The sequence below is a fragment of the Chelonoidis abingdonii genome, chromosome 4 (assembly GCF_003597395.2).
Source record: "Chelonoidis abingdonii isolate Lonesome George chromosome 4, CheloAbing_2.0, whole genome shotgun sequence".
NCBI lineage: Eukaryota > Metazoa > Chordata > Testudines > Testudinidae > Chelonoidis > Chelonoidis abingdonii.
Window position 1 is genome coordinate 122,887,689 of NC_133772.1, and position 27,634 is coordinate 122,915,322.

The 27,634-nt window shown below is 41.6% G+C and overlaps 1 protein-coding gene across 1 annotated transcript in view; it reads right to left on the reverse strand.

Moving 5' to 3' along the window:
• Window positions 1-27,634, reverse strand: part of CCDC88C (coiled-coil domain containing 88C) — a 143,351-nt gene that overhangs the window by 108,502 nt on the left and 7,215 nt on the right. The window contains exon 3 of the mRNA XM_075065860.1: window positions 20,979-21,087. Coding sequence (XP_074921961.1) covers window positions 20,979-21,087 — 109 coding nt within the window. The remainder of the gene's footprint in view (window positions 1-20,978; window positions 21,088-27,634) is intronic.

Here is a 27,634-nt window from a genome sequence, read left to right on the forward strand (position 1 = left end):
TTCTCTGTTTAATGATCCTATAGAAGATGCTTTTTTGAAAGCAAAAACACAGGTCTGGCCCTTTACTAGGGGGAATATTTTATGTTGTGTATTTAGTACTATATTAATTTTGCCAGCATGGCTACTTTTATAGGTTTGTGCATTAGCACTAACATCGGTGTCTGAATGCCAAGAAACCAGTTTATTCTATTCCTAATTTCTCTCTGATACTCCAGTGGCGTGTCTCAGGGTGCCTACTTGTTTGTAAAATGAATGGAATTCAGATGGGTCTTCCTCGTACCACATGTTGGGGTGGGGAGAAGCATGGAATCACTAGAATCCAAAGCATTAGAATCCAAAAACCTCGTAGTAATAAAATTGGTGGGTGGATTTAAAAAAAAAAAAAAAAAAAAGTTTAAGAGCCAAATACTGCCAGCAGTATGTGCGTGACATTCTCTCTAGTCCTACATATTTAGAATGCAGGGTACAATCTCCACTGTAGTCCCCCATATTTAAGACTAGCCATATTTTAATGCTAAACAGGCTGACAGCATCTATTTAATAGGCTTATCAGAGCAGTCAGTGAAAAGCACTGCACTGTAATTTCAGCTGAGCCTCACTGTGTTCTGAACCCTCCTTTGTGTAAATAGAATAAATGGCAAGCTGTTTGTTGGCCATGATGGATGAACATGTCAAGATGCTAAAATCTGCAAATGTGTTTTATTTGAGATGGGGAGTAGATGATGTGCAGGGGTGGCTGACCATGACTAGAGACACCCTCCTCTTCCCCTCCCCCTGAGTATTAAACTGAGTTCTTGGAAGACTTTACACTGGAAGGGACAATTATCAGCAATGATTTGAGTCACTAGATTTAAAAGAAAAGACTGTTCAGTTCATGTGAGCTTCCTTTTGTGTTGTAAAACAGCAAGAGACAAGGAGGGGAACAACATACCCAAGACCCCAATGCTTTGGTCTTTAGGTTTGAATAACTGCCTGGGAACATGCTCAAAGAAGGGTTTATTGTATCTGATGAGGGTTAATGCACCTGGGGTCTGATTCTGTGTGCCCCTGCAACTTGTGCTGGTGTGAGTGACTGCAGAGTGAGTGTAAAACAGTACCAGATCACCATCATAGCATTTCACACCCCCTGTGCATTAACAAAAGTGCCGGCACAAAGTATAGGCAACAGAGACTAAAGCCATCCAGCCGGCTGAGGGTCTGAATAAAGTTTCTAGAGTTCTGGAAGTGGTACACTACATCCTAGATTTGCTTTTGTCATTTCACCTCTGTTCAGCAGATTGCATGTTGTAAATCAATTAGACATAGCATCCTGTATCTATACCAATTCATCTCTCTCCCAGTAAAGAAGTAATCTACCTCCTGGAATCCAGGACCTTCTGACCACTCAGACAGTGGCAGGAACTAGATTACTAAGAGAATTGCTAGCCTCACCTATGTGTGCCTTGCATTTAGTTCAAGGTGGTCTCCTAAAACACAGAGGTTATCTAACCTTTTCTCCAGTATGAATGATAACACTGGTCTACAATTTTTGAGAAGTCGTCTGCTTCAGAGATAAAATGTGGTATTTATTATGTATTTTGATGTGCTGAATTCAAATATGACAATTAAAACAACTGATTGGCTACTGTTTCTAAGATATTTAAGTTTTTACATTTTATGTCTATGTATATTGTGTAGATAGTAGAGTTTTAATCATAAATTGTAAACCTAGGTCTTTTCATGTGTTTATGGTTGCTTTACATGATAATATTTCACCTGTCCTGTTTATGTAACACTTTAAAAATCAGCAAAAGGGTTATATAAATAAAATTTATTATGAAACAAAAGGCAAAAAACTATTATGTACATAGTTTAGTCCTATTCAGTGTCTACTCGGCGCTTCTTGGCTTGTCTCTTGTATTCATTAAATGGAGCATCTCTTGTCACTGTCCAGCAATAGTCTGCAAGCATTGATGGGCTCCATTTGCCCTGATAGCGTTTCTCCATTGTTGCAATGTCCTGGTGAAATCGCTCGCCGTGCTCGTCGCTCACTGCTCCGCAGTTCGGTGGAAAAAAATCTAGATGAGAGTGCAAAAAATGTATCTTTAGTGACATGTTGCAACCAAGGCTTTTGTATGCCTTGAGGAGGTTTTCCACCAACAACCTGTAGTTGTCTGCCTTGTTGTTTCCGAGAAAATTTATTGCCACTAACTGGAAGGCTTTCCATGCCGTCTTTTCCTTGCCACGCAGTGCATGGTCAAATGCATCATCTCGAAGAAGTTCACGAATCTGAGGACCAACAAAGACACCTTCCTTTATCTTAGCTTCACTTAACCTTGGAAATTTTCCACGGAGGTACTTGAAAGCTGCTTGTGTTTTGTCAATGGCCTTGACAAAGTTCTTCATCAGACCCAGCTTGATGTGTAAGGGTGGTAACAAAATCTTCCTTGATTCCACAAGTGGTGGATGCTGAACACTTTTCCTCCCAGGCTCCAATGACTGTCGGAGTGGCCAATCTTTCTTGATGTAGTGGGAATCTCTTGCACGACTATCCCATTCGCAGAGAAAACAGCAGTACTTTGTGTATCCAGTCTGCAGACCAAGCAAGAGAGCAACAACCTTCAAATCGCCACAAAGCTGCCACTGATGTTGGTCATAGTTTATGCACCTCAAAAGTTGTTTCATGTTGTCATAGGTTTCCTTCATATGGACTGCATGACCAACTGGAATTGATGGCAAAACATTGCCATTATGCAGCAAAACAGCTTTAAGACTCGTCTTCGATGAATCAATGAACAGTCTCCACTCATCTGGATCGTGAACGATGTTGAGGGCTGCCATCACACCATCGATGTTGTTGCAGGCTACAAGATCACCTTCCATGAAGAAGAATGGGACAAGATCCTTTTGACGGTCACGGAACATGGAAACCCTAACATCACCTGCCAGGAGATTCCACTGCTGTAGTCTGGAGTCCAACAGCTAGACTAGAGCCAATCAACAATTTTAAGCATCATTTTCTTTCTCAGTGACCCAGAATTAGTAAAGTTTGACTACATTTATTTCAGAAGCATTTTGGCTGTAGAGCAGTGTAATAGAAATCATCTTGGGGTCTTCCTTCCTCCCAAGCACTATTACTAGATCCCTACAAAATTCACCGTCCATTTTGGTCAATTTCATGGACAAAGGATTTTAAAAATCAAATATTATTTCAGCTACACAAATCTGAAACGTCATGGTGTTGTAAATGTAGAGGTCCTGAGCCAAAAAGGAGTTGGGGGAGAGGGGGTCATGAGGTTTTGTGACCCTTACTGTTACCCTTACTTCTGTGCTGCTAATGGCGACAGTGCTGCCTTCAGAGCTGGGCAGCTGGAGAGCAGTGGCTGCTGGCTGGGAGCCCAGCTCTGAAGGCAGAGCTGCTGCCAGCAGCAGTGCAGAAGTAAGGATAGTATGGTACGGTATTGCCATCCTCCTGTGCTGCTGCCTACAGAGCTGGGCCCTCAGCCAGCATCCGTTGCTCTCTGGCCAGCCAGCTCTGAAGGCAGCAACGCAGAACTATTAGTGGCAATACTACCACTCCCCTAAAATAACATTGTGACCCCTTCCCCCCGTGCAACTCCCTTTTGGGTCAGGACCCCCAGTTTGAGAAATGCTGGTCTCCCCTGTGAAATCTGTATAGTATAGGGCAAAAGCACACAAGACCAGATTTCACACTGTGTGACATGTTTTTCCATGGCCGTGAATTTGGTAAGGCCCTAACTATTACACAGACTCCTCCTATTTGTAACCATGTAACATGCTTGTATCAACTACAATGGCTGTCTTCAAGGAAGAGCAATAGGAAAGTATTAAATATATTTTAGTTGCGTTTTAATGTAATTTAGCAGCTAGAATCGGGGAGGAGTCGTCAGCACCATGGGACAAACTAGCTCTCTGCTGGACCAGTTTGGGGATGGAGGAACACAGTAACATAAAACTAGCCTACTATAGTGAAAATACTTCAAGGTAATTTTTTTAAAAGTACCAATATATTAATATTTATGTATTTTTCAAAAATCAGATATACTGAAGTCTGAAACATCACATACTTCTGAATTATTTTCTTGCAGTGTTTGAAGTGAACATCTGGTTATAAAGCATTTCTTGATTTTACTGCAATTTCAGCATTTTCCGACCTTTACATTCTTGTACATTTTCTAATACCCACAGATATTAATTTGGTGACAGTATAACCAGCAATCATGAATTGGATGAGAAGACTACTTACAAGTTTTAGCTGTCTCTAATATTACACAGTTCTCCTTTTTGCCATTTGTTTGCACTGTACAGGCATAGAATTGACATCTGTGACCATAGTGAAAGAAAAACAACTGTTGCTACTACCATACAAAAAAAAAAAAAAAAAAAGACTATTGTGGTAGTCAGCCACACAGCAGCTTTGGCAGCCCTGGGAGGAGAAAACAAACAGGGAAGCAAGGAGACCTGTAATCCCGTCATGTTTGCTTTCATAGGTTATATTTGCCTCTGCTTAAAAAAAATAAAATCATACAGTTCAAGCTACAAAATAGGTCTTGCATATGGATTTGTTTATATTACGCAAGCTTTTAAAACCCACAAGTGTGGTGAGCATTCCATATTCTCAGTCACTTTCTACATGCATCTGTAAAGTAGCATAATTCAGACAAGTGGTGTGCTATGACTCCTGTTTTTATGCTAATGCTCAGGTACACGGAGTAACAAAACGCAGCAGTTCATTTTAAACATGCTTTTTTTTAAGCTGCGTAACCTGGCTGTCACCAACTTAAAGACTTTCTCTAATTACTTAATACATAAACACCCCAAATGCTAGATTTCATGACATTTATTGGATAAGCATCATATTTTACAAGTTATCAAAACCAGGGCACTCAGATTCTTGCCTATTTGCATATCATTCTGCAAAGCAGATAGCCAACTACAAATAAACTGAGGCTGGCAATTACGCATGGTTACGTTATCTTTCTATATATACTAGGACACAGATTAGGTTAGTCCAATATATGAGGCTTCCACCATGAATACTGAGTAGATCCACCCTTCTGATTTTGTTGAATTTGGTATTGGAGATAAATCACCAGAGACCCAGGAGAATAGGATCACTGGTCATGTAACCATTCCTTCATGTTTCATATCTAGATGGCTGCAGAATTAAAGCATGACCTAGGATCACGTTAAGGGAACTTCTATCTAGTCTTGCTGAAATGACTGAAGAAATAGGTCTGACCTAATTCTGGACATTGGAAAACAGAAAGGCGGTATTAAGATCACTGTAGAAATAGGCAATAGCACTGACTAACTAAAAAAAGCTCTCTCTTTGGTAAGACGGGCAGAGATGCATTATCAACCTAACATACTTGAGCAAACCTGAGAAACCCACTTGTGCACAAAGATGAAAACAATTGATAAGGATGGTTTCAGGTATCCAACCAGTTGCTGTAAACACTGAAAGAATTAGTTTTAATAAGCTATGACCAGTACCTTGACAAGTGTTTAAGATTGCAACAGGCTGTCAGGGAGAAGAGCCAAAGTAAACCGTGACCTGGCATCCAGCTTTCTTTTAACCATACACAAAAGTGTATCAAAGAAAACTGCTCGAGGGCCCAGTCATGGGAGCTGCTCAGAATCTCACCTGAAGCCAGCTGAGGAACTGAAGGTGTTCAGCAGCACTCATGATCAGGCTCCAAGTTAGAGAATGAAAAGGAACTAACTGGATTTATTTTCTCCGTAGGACTGGAATTGGAGGGCAAGATTAAGTGTTCAGGCACTGAAACGTAAGCAACTCTTACACAGTAACAAAAGCTGCCAGTTTTGCATCAGCTTATGCCTTCTGCACATAAAACCATAAAGAAATATCAACATGCTACTCAGATAAATACAAATCATGACGCTGAAGACAAAACCCACAAATCATGACACTGAAGGCAAAAGGTGGCTGCACCCTGGGCTTTTCACATTCATGAAAACCTAAAAAAATACATGCATTCTTTTTAAGGGGCAAAAGCCAACAAGCAACTTGAAGACATGAACTTGTAGGAGAGGGTAACTTATTTTAAGTTACACTATGGTTCTGCTCTGAAAAATGACTATTAAGAGAACTCACATTTATGGTTTCTTAATTACTCATATAAAACATGCCCATATTAATAAAACCTTCTCATTATCACCCCTGCAGACTAAATTAGGTTGATTTAATAGAAGTTCATTTTTTTCAGAAATCGATTTGATATAGTCGATTGTGCGTGTCCCCACTAAGCACGTTAAGTTGGCGATGTGTGTCCACAGTACTGAGGCTAGTGTCAACTTTCGGAGCGTTGCACTGTGGTAGTTATCCCACAGTTCCCGCAGTCTCCGCTGCCCACTGGAATTCTGGGTTGAGGTCCCAATGCCTGATGGAGCAAAAACATTGTCGCGGGTGGTTCTGGGTACATGTCATCAGCCCCCCCGTGAAAACAATGGCAAAAAATCGTTTCTCATCTTTTTTCCTGGGTTACCCATGCAGACGACATACCATGGCAAGCATGGAGCCCGCTCAGCTCACTGTCACCGTACGTCTCCTAGGTGGTGCTGGCAGATGCAGTACTGCAGTGCTACACAGCAGCATCCCCTTGCCTTGCCTTGCGGATGGCAGATGGTACAATACGACTGCTAGCTGCTGTCGTTGTCCTATGGGTGCTCCTGGTCAACCTCAGTGAGGTCGGGGGCGCCTGGACAAAAATGGGAATGACTCCAGGTCATTTTCTTCTTTAAGTTTCGTCTAATGGAGATTCAGTCCTGCCTGGAATATCATGCCAACTGGAGGCTTCTGCCTCAGGCTGCTCTCCCAGAAGAGCACAGCAGGGTGCGCTGTGCATCAGAGAAGCTTTGAAAACCAGTTTCATGACTGGCCAGGCTACAATGTGAAAGTTCTGTTTGTTTCTCCCTGATGAAAACCCACCCCCTTGGTTCACTCTGCTTCCCTGTAAGTCAACCGCCCTCCCCTCTCCCCTTTGATTTCCACTTGCAGAGGCAATAAAGTCACTGTTTCAAATTTATGCATTCTTTATTAATTCGTCACACAAATGAGGGAATAACTGTCAAAGTAGCCCGAGAAGGGTGAGGGAGGAGGGAAGCATAGGGGTGGGGTAATTGTAGGTGCACCCCCTAGAATGGCATGCAGCTCATCATAGAAGTAGCATTTCTGGGGCTCTGACCCACAGCGGCCATTTGCCTCTGGTTCTTTGGTAGGCTTCATGTGGCACTGCTGCGGGTCCCTGTTATAACCTTTGTCCTTCATGCTCTTGGGTTTTTTTCAAATATTCCAGCATTTTGTCTTTTGGAACAAAGTTCAGCTAGCACGGATTCGTCTCCCCATACAACGATCAGATGCAGTACTTGCCGTTCGGTCCATGCTGGAATCCTAGAATCGCAAAAGAGCTCCATGGTCACCTGTGCTGATCAGCTCGCTATGCTGGCCAAACAGGAAGTGAAATTCAAAAGTTTGTGGGGCTCTTCCTGTCTACCTGGCCAGTGTATCCGAGTTGAGAGTGCTGTCTAGAGCAGTCACAATGGAGCACTCTTGGATAGCTCCTGGATGCCAATACAATTGAATTGCGTCCACACTACTCCAAATTCGACCCAGCAGGGTTGATTTCAGCGCTAATCCCCTTGTCAGGGAAGAGTACAGAAATCGATTTTAAGAGCCCTTTAAATTGACAAAAATGGTTTCATTGTGTGGACAAGTGCAGGGTTAAATAGATCTAACGCTGCTAAATTCGACCTAACTCGTAGTGTAGACCAGGACTCAGCTTGGGACCAGGAAGTCAAGCCGTTTGCTTTCAGTGTCACTACCAGGAACAAAGATGCTATAACTGAAATTTAATTAAGAATTCTGTTGAGGCTCTGTGAGCCAGAAAATAACCCACCTCCCTCTGTCTTAGCTGCTTTGGCTCAGGAGGGCTAGCAGGGATGATCACCAGTAAAGAAAACCCCAGAATGATACTTCTGTCACTAAAATAAGCTGGTATGACTTGAAATACACACAAGGAGCAAGTGTGGAGGCTCATTTTTTGGATCATAAACTCACTTTAAAGCAAAACATGCAATTAGTAAATTTAAAAGGTAGTTTAAAAATTGAATTCCACCTTACTCTGCATTCAAGTATGGTGGCTAATGTTCTAAAGAATCAGTCTTGAACAGGTATCCTAAAAAAGGTCTATTATAATTCATAAACTGACAATTTTGGATTGAATATTTGCAAGAGAAAAGTTTTACCCATCACTGTTTTCTAGTGGTAATTCTTATGGTTCTCGTGGGACTACAGCCATTTAGTCTTACTGCAACACAGCTGTTCCAAATAAACTAGGCATTAACCCCAATATGACCTTCTCCTTCCTCTAACCCACTGTGCATCAAAGGGGTTCACAGAAGTAGGTCTCTTCACACACATCATTTGGACATTGGACTCCATTCCAAAGAACACATTGGTAGATCTTTTATGCATCAGTCTATTGGGCCAGCTTTTGAAAAAAAATAAAATATATATTTAATATGCCATGGAAAAAATGACATTTACTTTTTCTCTTGCTTTTAAACTTCAAAGCAAATATATTTGGCAAATATTTTAAATTAGCCATTTAACATGAGGTGACTAAATCCAACAAATTGGATCCATTTTCCTGAGAGAAGGATTAAGCTTATTAGTTAAAAGGTTTTAAAGATATTCAATAATTCCAACAGCTCAGTTGTTAATGGAGAGAGGTATTTAGATGCAGTGTGCATGATATCTTACTTTATAAGGGGTGGACTTGATTTTTAAAAGGAATAGCAGAATTAATGGCCTCTATCCATGTCTTTAGAAATACTAAAACCCAAGATTACGTAAGTATCTAGGGACTTTTAATAATGCTAATTATTAAACTGACAGACAGTGACAGCTCCACAGGGGTGATTTCAGTCTGCTGAACAGATTCTTATTTAGGGACTTTTATTGGCCAGATTAGGGCCTGATAGAATTTAATAGCTTAACTCCTTAGCTGCTGGATTTATCTAGATTGCTACATGCTGTGTGGTTTAGACAGCATAACCATCAGTGCACACATTCAAATTATCTCAGAGAGACAAGAAACAGACATTGTGCTAGCACAGCTATTGAGGTTTTTTGTTTTTGTTTTTTTTTTAAAGTAAGAGGTGTCTTTAAAAATCTTCCCCATTAAAAAACAAACCCATGAACCCAGAAGCATTATTGGGTATTAGGGATTAGTGGATGACAAAATTTCAGTTAAAATACACACTTGTGAACAGGTGCCCTTCACAACCAATTCTGACACAAAGTTCATGCTCTGTAGTGTCAAAATTTCACCTTGTTCCTAAGGCTTGCCTTTATTAACAAAACAACAAAGTTTAGCTCAAGTGTTCTCCCCGACCTGCTCCATTCCTACACCAGGTCTGCTCAGCCCACACTCTACATCCGCTCTCTAGAGAGTCACTCCCAACTCCTTTATATCCAGGTGCGGCAATCAGCCACACAATTCAGCAAACCCCACTGACCCATTTCCCCAGCAGGATCTCCACCTGCTATGAAGACTGGGTGTTTCAAGAAAATGTTGTTGGCCAGTTACAACAATGAACTGCATGAGACATAGGACAGTATCAAAAGCAAATCTAAAAACAGTAACTTCCTTTTCTGGAATGCCTATGAGTTAGTTAGATAAATAAATAAATAAAATCGTGCAAGCTTTTTTCCAAAATTAAAAAACACCCTGGAGGTATGGTTTGCAGGTCCAATTCCTTGTTTTGTTTTTTTTGTTTGTTTTTTTTTGGGGGGGGGGGGGGGAAGGGGGGGAAGAGCCTATGTTAAAACAACGGCCAAGTAACTGCTACTTTTAAGATTAAGTGCTGATACAGCTGAAGTCATAGGCCCTGATCCTGCAAACTCACAGACACAGGCAGAACCCTTTGCTCATGCAGTGACCTATTAAAGTCAATGGGGTGCACATGACATTGCAGGATTAAGGTTTTAATTCCCCTCTTTATATACTACTTCTGTACAGGAGATTAATCTAGATTTATAGGGAAACCAGCACCTAAAACAGAATGGATCTAATACGGTGTCATATACACCATTTACATATGTCGATATATACAGATTATGTTTTCTGAGATTATAACATAAAATTATTCATTGATAGAATGTGCATATAATCAAAGAAATATCATTTCCATTTGTGACCTGCTAAGAAAAAGCAGAAATCCTTTGTTTAGGGAACTGCTGTGCAATTGGAAGATTTTTTTTTTTTTAATTTATGGAATTCATGTAGACTTCACTTTAAAATATCTGTATGCAAAAGGGTAAATTAAATGGAACCCATTACAGAAATACAACTGACCAAAGCAGGCCTTTAGAGCTGCAGATATTATAGCTATGCAACAGACATTACAGGCAGTCTTTGGACTTATGACACAATTGGTTCCTGAAAATTGCTTCGTAAGTCAAAATGTCGTAATTCAGACCACAATCCACTCCATTGCGGGACTGAATGTCGTAAAGTTGAAATCAATTGTCATAAGCTGAATCAGGGTGTCAATTCAGAAACGTCGTAAGTGCCATTCATGGTAAGTCAAACATCGTAAAGTTGAGGTCTGCCTGTATAAACAATTAATTTAGCAAAAATTAATCCCTTTACTACTATACACTGCACAGAGCAGACAGAATATTTTCCAATATATCTGAAATTGTAGCTTCCTTAGGCTATAGGGAACCTAGGGCTGCAGCATCTACCTAAACAATACTCCAACTGATGTAAATGGGAATTTTGCCTATATCTAGATAGCTGAATGGAGTCAAAAGCATGTTGAGTCTGATGAGATTGTCTAGATACAGTGATATATGCCTTAAACCTAATAAAAAACTCACAATAGATATGGTAGTGGAAGGTAGCAAAATGCCCTGGGGTTTTACTCTCGCACGTTGTAGTGCAAAAGTTTACTAGGTTAACACTAGAATAAATTAAATTCTTAAACAGAAGATTTACACCAGTTAAATTCAAATTAGTACAGACCTAAATTAAATGTTCACTTATTTTTTTTAGCTGTCTAGCGTCCCCCCCCCGTTGATGATAAAATGTCGTGGGTTAAATCAAGAAGTGCTGAATAAAAGCCAGAGAGATATTTCAAGCTGTACAATACCCATTTTTGCACCCTCAGGTCCAGTGGGTGCTGGAGCCCACCATGATCATCCCACCTCCCCACCTGTGCTTTCAGAATAATGCCCCTTTGACGCTACTTCTGATGTGGCAACCTTAACCAACTGCTGCCACAGGCTAGAACAACAAACTCACTGAAACCTTGGATCGGAACAAAAGAGGCAGCTGATGACAGCAGCACAGCTCTTCTCCTCCAAGTACATTCCATTCAAGCTATGAGCCTAAATTCAGAGTCATCTTCATTGTCATCCTTTAGTATTTATATTATAGGAGCACACATGAGGTCCCTTGCTATCTCAGCTTGGTTTCCCCATTTGTCTGTACAATGAATTCACACCCTCCTAGCTGATTAGCCAAAACAAAGACATAACTAACCCAGGCACATGCCAGCCTATTCTGTCCTTCCTATATTCCAGCTCCAGGAAATTACGGGGCATAAAGAAGTGTAAAAGCTGAGCTATTTTCCCCACCATCTGTTTGAGGTCACCATTTCATTCAGGCTTAAAATATATGCAGAGCCTCAAGAGGGAAAAATGTGCCTCTCAAAGTTCAGTGCTGTATTAAGCTTTCAGACATAATCCAATATATCAGCTACAATGCATCCTAGAATCACAGCCAACAAGTAACAGCAGAATTCTCAATGACATGTGGTGGGATCCCTGTACCATCTGAAATAGTAGCTCCCAAAATATTGATATCTTTCCAAATTAGCCACCACACTCTGGGACAAATGGCTAATTTGTCTATTTCCACCAGAGTTACAGATGGCATAAATCTCACTACACAGTATCAGATCCTCTCTCTTGTACAGATGAGTAACCTGTCTAGGGATCCGTCATAAATAGATAGCTAAGGGTTAATGTTTCTTTTACCTGTAAAGGGTTAACAAGGGGAACCAAACACCTGACCAGAGGACCAATCAGGAAACCGGATTTTTCAAAGCTCAGGGGAGGGAATTTTTTTGGTTCTTTGTCTTTGTCTGGCTCTCAGCTATGAGAGGGGATCTTTTTCTATCTGTAAGCTTCTCATCTTCAGTTTCCCAGTTGTAAGTACAAAGGTAGCAAAACAATAGGCTTTTATATGTTTTGTTTTGTATTTACATGTGTGTGTGCTGGAATGTTTAAATTGTATCTCTTTTTGAATAAGGCTGTTTATTCATATTTTTTCTTTTAAGCAATTGACTCTGTATAATTGTCACCTTGATACAGAAGATATTTTTATGTCTTTTTCTTTCTTTTTTATATAAAGCTTTCTTTTTAAAACCTGTTTGAGGTTTTTCTCTGGTTAAGGCTAAGGAACGAAGGGAGGGGGGAAATCTCTTTGTGTTAGCTTGACTAGGTTTGAATGCATAGCCTCAGGGGAAGAAGGAGGGGGGAAGGTAAATTGCCCTCTCTGTTTTGCATTCAAGGAGTTTAAGTACAGTATCGCCCAGGATAACCCAGGGAGGGGGAGCTGGGGATGAGATAAGGAGGAGACAAGGGGAGGAGGTTGTTTTCCCTTTGGTGGGAGACTCAGAGTCTCTGAGTCTTGGGGGTCTCTCCAGAGAAGGTTTGGGGAGACCAGAAGGGGGCCAAAACCCTGGAAATTTTGGATGGTGGCAGCGAGATAAGAACCAAGCTGGTAATTGAGTTTGGAGGTTTCATGCTAGCTTCTCAGTTTATGAACGCTAAGGTTCTAATCTGAGTAGAAAGCTACGACAGGATCTACCTATAAAAGGTACTTCTATGGCCCCCCATTATTGTACTATCTGACCATCTCACAATCTTTAGTATACTTATTTCTTCAAACACACTCGTGAGGTAGGGCAGTACCATTAGTTCCCCATTTCACTGATGGGGAACTGAGGCACTGGGAGATTAAGTAATTGCCTGCTCACTCAAGAAATCTGTGCCAGAACAAAGAATTCACTTACATGGCACACCTGACTACAATATATGAATGGCTCCTTAGTATCCATTTAACATACTGTCTACTTCGTATTTCATACCGTAGCTAGTGCACTGGTTAAAGAATATTTAGATAAGTTAGATGCATTCAAGTCAGTGGGGCCTGATGAAATTCATATTAAGGTACATAAAGAGCTAGCTGACACAATCTTAGAACCATTAGCGATTATCAAGAATGCACAGAAGATGGGCGAGCTCCCAGAGGTTGGAGAAAGGCAAACAAAGGAGACCTGAGGAATTAGACTGATTGGCCTAACTTTGATAACTGGAAAGATACTGGAACAAATTATTAAACAATCAGTTTGTAAGTAAGGAGAAGATAAAAGGGTTAAGGTACAGCCAGCATGGGTTTGTCAAGAACAAATCATGCCAAACCAACCTAATTTCCTTCTCTGATGGGGTTACTGGCCTACATGGGAAGCAGAAGACCGGCTAAATCTTGACTTTAGAAAGGGATACCACCCTTTGTGACAGTATCGTAATCAAACTAGGAAAACATTGTCTGGATGAAATTACTATAACGTGGGTGCCCAACTGGTTGAAAAACTGTACTCTAAGAGTAGTTATTAATGGATTGCTATCTAACTGGGATGGTGTAACTAGTGAGTCCCTCAGGGGTCAGTCCTGGATCCGAACTATTCAATATTTTCATTAATGACTTGGATAATGGAGTGGAGAGTACGCTTATAAAATCTGCAGATGACAACAAGCTGGAGGGTGGGGGGGTCATAAGCACTCTGGAGGATAGGACTAGAATTCAAAATGACCTTGATAAATTGGAGAATTGTTCTGAATTCAACAATAGGAAATTCAATAAAGTGCAAAATACTACACTCAGGAAGGAAAAAAAATTAAATGCATAACTACAAAACAGGGAATAACTGGCTCAGTGGTAGTACTGTTTATGTTATAAAGAAGACGGTGATCAATTGTTCTCCATTTCCAGTGAAGGTAGGACAAGTAGTAATGGACTTAATTTGCAGCAAGGGAAATTTAGGTTAGATATCAGGAAAAACTTTAACTCTTAGGATAGTTAAGCACTGGAGTAGACGTCAAGGGAGGTTGTAGAATCCCTGTCACTGGAGGTTTTAAAGAACAGGTTGGACAAATACCCGTGAGGGATGGTCTAGGTTTACTTGGTCCTGCCTCAGCGTGGGGGGTGGACTCAACGACCTCTTGAGGTCCCTTCCAGCCCTACATTCTGTGATTCCATAATGGAAAACCTTACCACAAATTTTATTTGCATCACAGTAGTGTCAAGAGGCCGTAACTGAGACTGGGGTCCTGCTGTGCTTGGCACTGCCTAAACACACAATAAGACAGTTAGTGCCCCATGGACATTCAATCTAAATAAAGATAGACAAAAAGGGTAGGAGCTGAAATGGAGGCACAGAAAACAGAAAGGTCTTGCCCAAAGTGACCACCAGAGCTAGGACTAAAATCAACATCTCCTACCCCCCAATCCACTTGACCAAATTACCCCTTTGTAAAAAGTACAAGTACTTGATACTAAATTATCCCAGTATACGTAACAACATTTATGGTACTAAGCATCTCAGCTTCTATACCTTACCTTCCTCATATCCTGCTACAAGTTATCACAGTTTAAAATCTGTTATCTTTGAGAGGCACATTAATGTTCAAAATTACACATGTGAGACTGATTCAGGCACTTAAATATATATTACAAACAAACCGTGCTCTCAGTTGCATACACCTTGGAGAGGAAATTGACAAACCCATAGCGTATAGTCAGCAAAGTAGTTTGGGTGAATTTATAAGGGACTATTATTTGTTACAACTGTGGTCTTGAGAAGAGACAAATATTGTGGTTTACAAGCTTGGATTTTAAAACTCAAGAAAAAAAAAGTTCCTCCCTTGAGTTCCTGAACTGAGAGAGAGCTTGAAATACAGATATGTAGTAGTACTAAGAAATAAAGTTTATCTACAGAGGCCTATTAATTAAGCAACAAATCAGAGACCCCTGGGGGTCTTCTTACTATTAGAAGAGAGATGTAAATTCAACAAAGGGGCACATTGTATATAAAAACTTGTTTACAGCTGGCAACACAGCTATTGGACACAAGCTATGAACCAAAACCAGAACTTGGATTTGCAGCAATACGATTTATATAATGTTCTTTCTGCACATTCAGTGAATGACTTCATATTTACTCCTCCCACCATTATTAATGGAACTTCTAAGGTTTGAGTTACTTGTGGAAGTTGCACAGGAGCCATTTTGAGAGTATAACTGGTTTCAGAATTGTGTCTCAGCAGCAATTCTTTTTTAAATGCAAAATTATTTCCAGCCATTTAGAAATGTCAAGAAATTGTCCAAGGACTAAGTGGTCACAACTACGGGAACTACAGGCAACAAAATGTAGCAGTGACCACATACAGTGCTTCTTCCACTGGCACTTCCAATCTGCATTCTTCAAATGAAAGATATGCCTCAAAACCACACAGACACTAGCCAAGTGATGATAACGTTAATTCTTTTCTTCCCACAACCACAAGCTTTTATGCAAACTGTAGGGGTTTTTGTGATGCAGTATGTGCCATTTGAGTGAATATTGGCATGTCTGAAAGTTAATGATCTAGCAGATATGGAAACAGATCCTTTTGTTGCTTCTAATTTTCTCAAACTATGATCAAAATGAATTTCATTGCCCATAAAAGGTGTCAGATCCAGAGGCCAAAGCACAGAATGGAGGAAGCATGACACTTCAAGCTTCCCCAGGCTGCCCTGCCAGTCTGCCCCAGCCCAGGCTTGTTTCAAATAACCGCTCCAAAGCCTAGTCCACACAAGCACATTCTGTACCCACTGTTGGTAAAGAATGCAGTTGCACTGGTGTTGACAATGGTTTAATGCTAGCATCTATACGCTAAATAAAGCATTACCTGCAGTGTGGTAAAGGGTGCTATGGGGATGAATTCAGTATAAGAACCAAACAGAATAGAATAGGGTGCGTCTATACTCAGGATTTTCCCCAAGTTCTCCTGCCATTGTCCTAGCTACATCTTACCCCTCAACTTGATGTCATCTACAAATTTTATAAGCACACTCTTCTCTCCATTATCTAAATCATTAATGAAAATATTGAATAGTACCAGACCCAGGACTGACCCAAGGGATCCCACTAAAAAAACACCATCCAGTTGGGCAGTGAACCATTGATAACTACTCTTGGTCTTTCAGCCAGATGTGCACCCACCTTATAGTAATTTCAGATCACGTTTTCCTGTTTTGATTATGAGACCATCACATGGGACAGTAACCATTTTTAAAGTCAAGATATATCCCATACTGCTTCCCCAGTAACCCTGTTAAAGAAGGAAGTTAGGCAGGTTTGACATGATTTATTCTTGATAAACCCATGCTGGCTGCATCTTAACCCTTTTATCCTCTACTTGTTTACAAACTGTTTAATAAGTTTGTTCAAGTATTTTTCTAGGAATCAAAGTTAGGCCGACCAGTCTACAATTCCCCACATCTCTTCCCTTGTTAAAGATAGGTATTGCGTTTGTCCTTCTCCAGTCCTCTGGGAGCTCATCTGTCTTCCATGTGTTCTCAAAAATAATCACTAATGGTTCTGAGATTGCTTCAGCTAGTTCCTTAAGTACCCTAATATGAATTTCATCAGGTCTTGCCAACTTGAATACATCTAACTTATCTAAATGTTCTTTAACCTGTTCTTACCCTATTTTCCTTCCCCCTTGTTGCTCATATTAATTGTGTTGAGTATCTGCTAACTTTAACCTTTTTAGTGAAGACTGAAGCAAAATGGGCATCAAACACTTCAGCCTTCCTGATGTCCTCAGTTATTAGGTTAGGTCAACTTCTCCTCTAAGTAGTGGGCCAACACTTTCCTTTGTCTTTCACTTGTTCCTAATGTATGTAAAGGACCCGTTTTTACTGCCTTTTATGTGCATTACAAGGTTTAACTCATTTTGGGTCTTAGACTTTCTGGTTTTGTCTCTACATCCTTGTGTTCTTTTGTACACCTCCTAAGCACTTCATCCATGTTTCCACTTTTTCTAGGATTCCTTTTTGATTTTCAGTTCGTTAAAGACATACAATTACGCAGATCAACAAGGGCAGTGGAAAGCTGCCAATGCTCTGAACCATCAGCTTGATCAAAGCACTAGCTAGAAAGTGCAAACACACCCTCCAACACACATGTACACACACACACACACACACACAGAGCTGACAGTGACATTTCACATTCTCCCTCAGAAAAGCCTTCCCAAAATGTCACAAAAGTTCAAAAAATTAATTACCAGCATTTTTGCTGTTAGCCAGTGGCACAATGTTCATTAAATGGAATTAGTGGCAGATCCTCTTTAACAGATTTCTGCTCAAGAAATCCCACAACAAAGTGACTAATTTGCTTCATTTCAGGAGCTCAAGTTCTCACAGGCCATGATTACAGAGCCTGTAAAAGTGCGGATACTCACTGGGAAATGTAGAGATTTTACTTGCCACCAGGACTAACCCTTTTTTATACACTCTCATTAAAATAAAAAATTGGAACTAGCCAACTCAAAATTCTCTCATCTTAAAAGTTGTCAATGTTTCTCCCCATTTTACTGCAACAATCATGACACAAAGCACTGGTGGTTGTTTTTTTTACAGCCCTCAGTGATCAAGGTTTTGTGCTGCTGTAAGCGCTGGCATAAATTCACTGAATTCACAGATTAATTGCTTTTGACAGAGTTAACAAAAACAGCAATTGAAACACCAGGTGAACATGAGAGCCACCTAAACTGTTCTGATTCCAGTGTAAAAAAGTGTTTCTTTAGTGCATTTGCTCATCCCATTTATGCCCAGTGAAGAAAATTTTAAAAAGAGATAAGTCCAAGCCATAAAGGTCAGATCTAGATCCATATTTCCCAGATACCCAGCTCTTTTCAGATACAGGGTTTACATTCAGACCTGTTAGAGAGATAGTGCTTCAAAGTTCCGATCCAGATCTGGAATGTCCTAACGTCGTGGGGAGCCATTTGGGTCCAGGGTTCTGGTTTACTCCCACCTCTACTTTTAGAAGAATATCACCAAATACTGAAATAAATTTTGTTTTAACAAGGAGATCAAGTATACTGAGCACAGTTATGTTAGACATTTATATGGACCCCAAAAAACTATAAAGCCTTTGAGTGATATGTTAAAATAGTTTAATTTTAGTAGCTACTGATATCTTATTCTACAAAACACAGGGACTAGGGGACCATGAACTTATGTTTCTGTTCTTGCTTGTCTTTGGGTGGGGGAAAAGGCTTTTGTTTTGACACACCCACTCTGACCCTTTGTTTAATAATACATAAAAGAATAATCACCCTCACTTCCCTCATATACATTCCCCCCACCAAACACAAGGAATTAGCTGTAAATGAGATTTGAGTCCATTTGGTGAAAGCGAAGGGAATTCCCCAAGGCCAACGTGCTGTTTTTTAAGCTTGTGCTTCCCTTGAGGAAGCAGCAATTTGTGCTTCTATTGTTTGTCGGGAACCTTCCCTCCCACTTCCAGACCGCCACTGAAATTGATTAGATGTTTTCTGTCAGTAACACACTAGTCTCATCTCAAGCTATTGACTTAGATTAGTCAACTATACAAACACAACTAATTTCAGGCTACTTAAAAAAACAACAGAAATGTTCAAAGGAGGAGAGGTTTCACAATAATTACTATGAAAAGTTTTAGATGGCAAAATTTTCTAGCACATCCTGAAATATCCATTCTAGATGCCTTGGGTATACTTTGTAACAACCAACCATCATTTAATTCAAATGATATACACTAGCTGGGCTTCTAACACACAAGAAATCCCCCAAAATACAACCACCAATAGTAGAAATGTGACATTGCATATCAATCATATATAGAACTGCACAGGTTGCTGCACAAACAGCCTTTCACTCCTTCTAGACTATTGGGAATTGAAGGTTATGCAGTGTCATTTAAAAGGGAATCTCTCTTAGATTAACAAGAGGCCTTGGATTTGCCCTAAAGATCTTGATGTGATAAAGGAGAAATGAGCTCCTTACATGTAGTGTATAGATACAAAAATCTAATTTGTTAGATTTGCTATTTAACATTTTCAAGAACAAGCTAATTAATTTTTGCTATCACACTATTTACATGCAGGATACGCATTCCTGAGGCACGGCGATACATTAGCCTGACAAAGTAATGCTCTAGAATGATTTTTCTGGAATATGGCTAGAGTCTTATTATTATGCCTCCCATCTCCAGCCACAACTCTTGCTCCCTGTTACAAATAATAAGAAAGTGTGTTATAAGGTATTACTGTAGTGCCTGGCAGGATTAGATTACATTAAAAAAACCCAACAACCCAGAACCAACAAGACACTAAACAAGCCAGGTCACATAATTCTGAATCACGTTTATTTTCTCCCATGCTCTAGCCTCTGTTCATACATTGTCTAACAAAGGGCCTGATCATCTGCTGCAAGGTGCTGAATTTCCATGAGTGAGACTAAATGCTTAGGGTTCTCAGAAAACTAAGGAACAGGCTCTTGGACTGCAAACTTCGTGGAGAAAGGACCGTGTCTTCTGATGTTGTACGTAGCATAGTTGTAGAAATGTCGGTCCCAGGATATTAGAGAGACAAGGTGAGTGAGGTAATATCTTTTATAAGACCAACTTCTGTTGGTGAGACAGACAAGTTGAAGAAGAATCTGGGTGGTTCGAAAGCTTGTCTCTCTCACCAACAAAAGTTGGCCCAGTAAAAGGGGGGGGGGGGGAATTGCCTCACCCACCTTGTCTGTCTCTGTCTTCTGATGTCTGTAAAATTTCGTACAGATCTATGGTGCTGAGTAAGCAATAACAAAGACAGACAAGGAAATCCCATCCTGTTATGTTGAAAGATTGAGGAAATGGGATTTCCCTGCTCGGGTAGAGAACTCAATGGGACAATTAAAGTTATTTTTTTTTAAGTGAATGACGACCCATTCCAGCAATACCTACAATGCTAAATGATTGAGCCATACGTTTGTTGTCTTCAAAAATATATAAAATGCCAACATACCACCTCAGATCAAAAAGCTACACAATCTACTCTCCTGACATGCTGCTGTAACTTGCATTTAAAAGTCATCGGTTCTATTTTACTTTCTTCTGCATGAATCCCTCTCAGACTTTCTTGAGCAAGCTCTGTAGCACAGATAGCAATTGGTGGCAGTAATATTTTGGAGTATCTCTCTACTTTAGTGGCATCAAGCCACAGAACTGTAATTAAAGTTAATGAAGTACCATTATTCTCCCACACTCTCAAGAGATGCAACACTCCACCCAGCTGCCTCTAGTGTACAGCATATGGCTAGGAGAGATGCAGGTGGATGAGAAGAACCTAGGAATGGGAGCTGATGTGGTCAGTCTTTCATGAGACTTATTTAAACACACTATGTATGTACAGGACCATTTTAATATTCCTTGGCATTTCAAGATGTCTCTAGGGTTGAAAGCAATGCTACTTGTTTTAAACACGTTTTATATCCTCAGACATTAGTCCTATTTCATAGATCCTGCAGAAGACTTGAATATCGACACAGCTAATCAAAGTGCTATCATATTCTTGAAACTCAGTTTTTTCCTTCATTTTTAAAATCTGCTGATGGGCCATGAAGGCTAGAAAAGTTAGCTCTATCTGTATCTCAAAGTGCTGGCAATGATGGCTGAAAATGTTTTTACACGAACACAATTTCCTCTTCATTTCCTGTGGTAGTTTTCTTTAACAGATTACTAATTCCTGTGCTAGTGGAAAGACCACAACCCTTGGCAGACACCAGTAAGAGCAGAAGGCACACCTGATAATAAATCTTGATGTTTCTGACTAAGATGGTCAGGTTTTGGATTCGGAGGTTGACATCATTATCGACGTGCTTGTTGACACGTTGGTTTGTCGGCCGTGGATCTCTAGAAGAAAAAAAAAAAAAAAAAGGGAAAACCCAATGTTAAAGACTGGCCATGCATCAGCTCTATCCTGTCACACTACAATAATGCAGTACAAGGAGGACTCTTAAGCATTTGAATATTTCAGTACATTAATACAAAAACTTACAGTACAATAAACTAACAACTTAATATTCCCTTTGCAGCCACGCAATGAAAGGGAGGGAGAGAGCTGGAAACTCCTCCACATACCACTCTGCGTAACACATTTTAGGTGACTCTATGTGGCGATTCAAGAGACTCCCTCACTTCTAAGCAACAGCATCCTACAACCACTATGCACTCCCAGAGCAAGGGGTATGCAGCATACATATAGTTAGACTGTCCCTGATGCAAGGAAATCTCATTCAGACACAGACCATTTTCTGTCTTGCCTAATTAAATTTAAGCCCTGTCTTACATTTTAAGAGTGTTCAGTGTCTAGCACACTGGGGCCCAGATCCTAACTGGGGCTTCTAGGCAAGGGTGGCAGGTTTGTAGAAATTTTGGTGCTGCCTAGAACCTGCGCCCCCCCATACTCCACCCCTACATCTGCCTAAGGCTCTGGGAGAAAGTTTGGCTGGCGGGAGGAGGTCTGGGGTGCAGGCCCAGGCTGGGGCAGGGGATTGGGGTACAGGCATGGGGCAGGCTCTGGGAGGGAATTTGGGTGCAGAAGGGGTGAGAGGTTGGGCTCTGGGAGGGAGTTTGGGTGACAGGGGAGGTCTGGAGTGCAGGCCCTGGGCTGGGAATTAGGGTGCAGGATGCAGGCTCTGGGAGGGAGTTTGGGGATTTGGGGTGTTGGAGAGGCTCAGGGATAGGGCAGAGGGTTTGGATGTCCAGGGGTGAGGGCTCTGGCTGGGGGTGTGGGTTCTGGGGTGGGGCAGGGCTGGGGATGTGTTTGGGGTGTAGGAAGGCTACGCCAGGGCTGGGGCCAGAGAGCAAGACTCCCCCAGCCCTCTTCCCGCCGGCAGCAGTGAGCTCTGGGGGAGCCCCCCCACACACAGCAGCACACCCACCTCGCACCAGTGTCACTGCACTTGCTTCTAGAGCCCCCCTCAGGTCCAGGAAGCCCCCTTGCCTCCCCTGTGGTGGGTGCCGGGGGGAGGCTGCCATCACATGTGCACCTCCTCCCCTGCTGCTGTCCCTCACTGTAGCCTCACTGAGGGTGGGAGATGGGGCTGCCCCTTGCCCTGTGCTGGTGATAGGTCCCGCCAGAAAAGGGAGGGGTCCAAGGCAGAAGGGTAGCCTGCCCTGCTTCTAGTGGGTGGGGGAACCAGGACCCTGTGGTGGCAGTTGATGCTGGAAGCCAGCAGAGCAGAGTCAGTGTGGAGTTGCAGGGGAGAGGCAGGGACGCTCCAGGGCCTGGGGAGGTGCGTGGGGGCAGCAAGTAGGGCCTGGGGACACTTGGGAAAGGAGTGTGGGGGCAGCAGGAGGGGCTGGAGAGACCCGGCCCCAAACATTGGTACAGCTGGGCCCCCTGGGCCTGAATATTGCTGGAGCCCAGGCACCAGGGGCCCATACAGCTTCCCGCCCATGCTTCTAGGAACTATTGGAAGATATATATAAAAGGTGCATGCGCATGCAAGAGAGCAACTAATCGGGATTGGGGCGGGGTGGGGGGGAAGATTAGGAGGCTAGAAGTTTTCTTTGTTTTAAAGGAAATGACTACAATTGAATCTCAAGGGTGAACTGAAATGACTGTTTCTCAGGTAAAGAAAAGCCCCAAATGATTAAGAGAATCTGTATGGAAGTTAAAACACATCAATGCACCTTAAAAGTGATCTGAAAAAACTTGTGATCAGTCAATCCCCTAGTTCAGAGTGTTATCAGTTGACACCTAAATAACACTGGCATCTGCATCCAGGACTCTGCTTTGGCAGTTACTCTAGCCATTAACAACTCTTCCAGAGGAAACACTGAATACAACCGCATCTGCTCTAACCCCTCAGACAGAGACCAACACCTACAAAATCTCCACCAAGCATTCTCAAAACTACAATACCCGCATGAGGAAATAAGGAAACAAATCAACAGAGCCAGACGTGTACCCAGAAGCCTCCTACTGCAAGACAAACCAAAGAAAGAAGAACGCAAGGCTCACTGGCATACATACAGCTCCCAGCCTCAACCCCTCTGCATCATCAGGGTATCTACAAACCCATCCGACAATGTCCCACAATTATCACAGGCCTTGGGTGCGCAGGCAATCCTCGCCCACAGACACTTTGACATACTGTATTGTTTCTCACCAGCAATTGCAGCCCCAGGCGTCGATGTTAACTCCAGCCTCAGGACATACGCAATCCATGCAACAAACCTCGATAACAACTCTGCCCAATTTCTCCCTTACACTCAGCGACACCTCAGCAGGCCGTAACGATCAGCGGACATTCCATCGACTGGTTCTCACCTCGCACCATCCTCAAGTAATAATGCCAGCATTCCCTGCTAGTATGTAACATCGGACAAAACTGGACAGTCTTACGGAAAAGGAATAAAAAGACTGCATCGAATCAGGACATTCAGAGCAATGCCAATCATACAAAAACCTGTAGGACAGACTTTCAACTCCCTGGCTCACCTATAAGCTAGCTTAAGGTCGGCATCGTCCTGCAGCATAACAAAAACTAGCGACAACTCAAAGTAGAACTGCTTGAGCTCAGGTTCTCTGCAAACTCTCGGACACCATCGCTCAGGATTGAACAAGACTGTTGAATGGTTGCCAACTATAAGAACATTTGTTCTCACTCTCTTGCGTTTTACACACCTCGCTGTAGAACAGAGCCATCTTCCCTGATTGAACTAACCTCGTTATCTCTAGCTTGCTTGCTAGCATATATATACCTGCCCCTGGAAATTTCCACTACATGCATCTGACGAAGTGGGGATTCACCCATGAAAGCTCATGCTCCAAAACGTCTGTTAGTCTATAAGGTGCCACAGGATTCTCTGCTGCTTTTACTGAATTTTGGTGTTGACAGGTGAATTAAAGGGGAACTGACATACAGTGTGACTGTTTGTCAAAGTTTACACAAGTACTGTAAGCAGTTAAGAGTATTTGTGTGTTTTTAAGCACAACCACGTCAATTCATCTTTGCACTGAACATGGGTGATATGTGTAGACATCACAGAGTGTCTCTCCCATTGAAGAAATGGCCAAAGTCCTGCTTTGCTATTAGACTGGATACCTATACGCATGTGCAGTTGGTGATTTTTAAACGTACTGAGGTACAAAGTGGTAAATTTGACACTGGCCTAAATGGGCAAGACTCCTCTTCATCCTCTCTTACAGAAGCAGTAATATTTGGCACACTGACTGCAGTTTTAATGCACAAGTTAAGAAAAACATAGGACTTCAACACGAATTCCATACTATCACCTTTACTTGAACCGTCTCATTTTTTTGTTGTTTGCAGCCATGAGATTAACTTGCCCTTGTTACTGAAACCAGTGCTCAAATACGATGGTGATGGGGTTATACAAGTACCTAGTGAGACAGATTAGCCAGCAGTGCAACAGCACAAGACGTGCAAGATTTGAAAGGAGAACCTGGGTTTGGCCTCTCCAGGTCCTCGTTAGGGCAGCCTGTATGGGGAATACTTTAAAGAATACTAGTAGAGAGTCTGATTCTGATGGATGCTGGATACTTAGGTTTGTGATTAAAGTCATTACAATACACAGGGAAGCAAACAAACAGTAAAGAGAAGTTGACCAAACAGAAGGGGTAGTTCAAAGTCCTCCAGGTTCCACATGAACCAATCCATTCATGCACTACGTAGTGGTGCTGCTGTCCAATACTACAGCCCATTAGCCCAAAGTCTAGATCCAGAAAGAAGAGATGTTGGCTTTGGCTGTTCTATTTGGCACCTGCTGCCATACTTTAACAAAAGGAAATATTTTTGATGGTTGCTTATCTCACAAATCTATCACTGGGACATACTAGGAATGACAATGTGGCTGGAAAATAAGCTGACTTTAAAAGTTTGATTAATAAAAAAAACCCATGAGAGGAAAACACACCCAACTCACTGAAGGCACATAACTGGCCATGGCAAAGAACTGGTGTTTCTTTTGAATATTCCTAGATAGGGCAGTTTTAAGTCCAGGGTGAGATTTTCAAAAGCACCTACGTGACTCAGGAGCACAAGGTCGATTGACTTTTAATAGGACTTTTGCTCCTAAATCATTTAGACATCTTTGGGAAAAAAAAAAAATCACACCCCCTTTACCGCCCAGAAATTGCAAAACACACACCCATACAGCCGCTTAATTTTACACATACAAGTAGCCCCACTGAAATCATTGGGACTATTCACATCCATAAGTGTTTGCAAGATCAGGGCGTGAGGGGAAAAAAACAAAACAAAAAAAACACACTTCCTCAACTGCCACTATGACTTTTAATGACAATAATGAGTTTGCCCAGGGCAGCCTTTAATATCATTGACCACGAGGCATGTTGATCAGCCTGTGAAGCCAGACCGGAGTAAATGGTGTTATTTAAGTGATTCCATCATCTCCACTCTGAGATGGAGGCCAAGTGCTGTCTTGAAAATAAAATATAGTCTGAACATGTTACAGATGTTTAAAGAAATTGCCTAAGTAGGCAGGTTTCTTTAATGTCAGAAAGGGGCACCGTGCAATGCCCCGAAAGCTCACAGCTGCTAGTCAGTATACAGACCACAATCATGTACAGTTTGTTGCCCAATAGGACAGACTGGGATAAGTGAGACCACGTATACAGCAACTTTATAAACTTCCTAAGCAGCATAGAATCTTATGAGGTGAGGTAAGGTAAGCATGAAGTGAGGTAAGCAGCTCCTTTCCCTGAAACAGAAATGCTTTTCAACTTGTCACCACAGAAGCACTTTATGAAATGTTAATGCTCACTGTATAACAAATTCAGATACTGATACTGGAGATGCACATGTGCAATAGGAAATCAGTAAGTTATGGGAGTCATGGCAAGTTGCTCGTTGAGACAATGGCTGGTTTCTGAAAAGCAGATTATCTTACGGGTCCTGGTTTGCTTGGTCTTACACAATTCTGTAACTTAAAGGCATCTTGGCCCAGTTAGTACTTGGATGAGAACCTATTTACAAATCCCAGGTGTTCTAGGCATTCAGCTTTTCTGCAAGAAAAACTGATACTTCATTATAATATTTTTAAATAAGTGTTTACAATACGTTTTCTATATTTGATTTTCTGTCTAGTGTGAGTGGGCAGCATAATGCAAAGGGAACAGATTGGATTGCTGCTATCTCTACCTCACTCACCAGGATTTAAAAATCCACTTGCCTCAGGCTAGTAGGGATGTGGCAAGCATGAATGTGCTAAGTGATGTAGGGGAACAGAGACAGGGGGCGGGGTGGCTGCCTGGCTGCTAAGGGAAGGGAGCAACTGTGGAATCACAGCAACACAGGGGGCAGCCGCTCCTTTTATACGTTAAAAAGACAGGACCATTGTGATCCAAGGGATATGCCTGTATCTTCAGGACAAGACGCAGCAGAGTGGTATCTCCCCACTTCTCTTTAACTGGGAGAACCAGCAATCAGCCTGTGAATGTGTGGTTGCATATGGGCACATGCAGGACAGGAGGGTATGTTGGAAGATGTGGGTCTGGGGAGTGAGAGGAAGGATGTCTGGGGAAAGGAGAAGATAAATGAAGACAAAAACACAGAGTGAGAGAGAAGATACCAGAAATCTAGGGGAGAAGCAAAAGAACAGAACTCAGTGTAGGGAAAGAGAGAGGAAGCTACTTAAAACAACACAGAAAAGGCTACAACTCACTCTGCAATAGCAAAGAATAGGGGGAGCAAAGTCAAGGAGTGGGAACAGGGTTCAACAAAATCACAAGACACTGAGTAAGCTGTGCAATAAGAAGCAAGCTTCACATTTACAGGAATATCTTTTTCCTTCAATTAAACTGAGACAAAGAGTCTCAAACCATGATGGCCTATGGACTGATACTGGCTCTCCTCCTTGTTTCCAGCTTCTAAATTCTAAGCACTTTCAGCTCAGCCATTGGCCTGCTAAGCAACTTTGGACAACTCACTGGTCTGTTTCCCCATTTGTAAAAAGCCTTTTGAGAGCTCTCAATGAAAAGATCTCTAAGAGTTAGACATTATTGAATTGTATTAAAAGAAACTAGAAATATATCATACTTAGATTACACAGAAAACTAATCGGGATATTATATTATGCAAGTGGAGGTGACAGCTCACAAGAATCTCCATATTAAAATATGCTCCCCACTATGAATGAGTTTGAGACCCCTGAACTAAATCTCATGAGTACCTCACTATTCAATATTTTCCATAAAGCTCCTGCTCCATATGAGTACATGAGAATCTCAACTTTCATTTCTAAAGAGAAGGTATGTTTTTAGCCCTCATGATTGCAGAGAAAAACCATGAGTTGAGTATAACCCAGAAGTTTAAAAAACAACAGAAGGCAAATAAAAGTACCGCAAAATGATTAATTAAAAAAAATACGATTTTTTGGGGGGGGGAGGATGCGAGTGGGTCTTGAC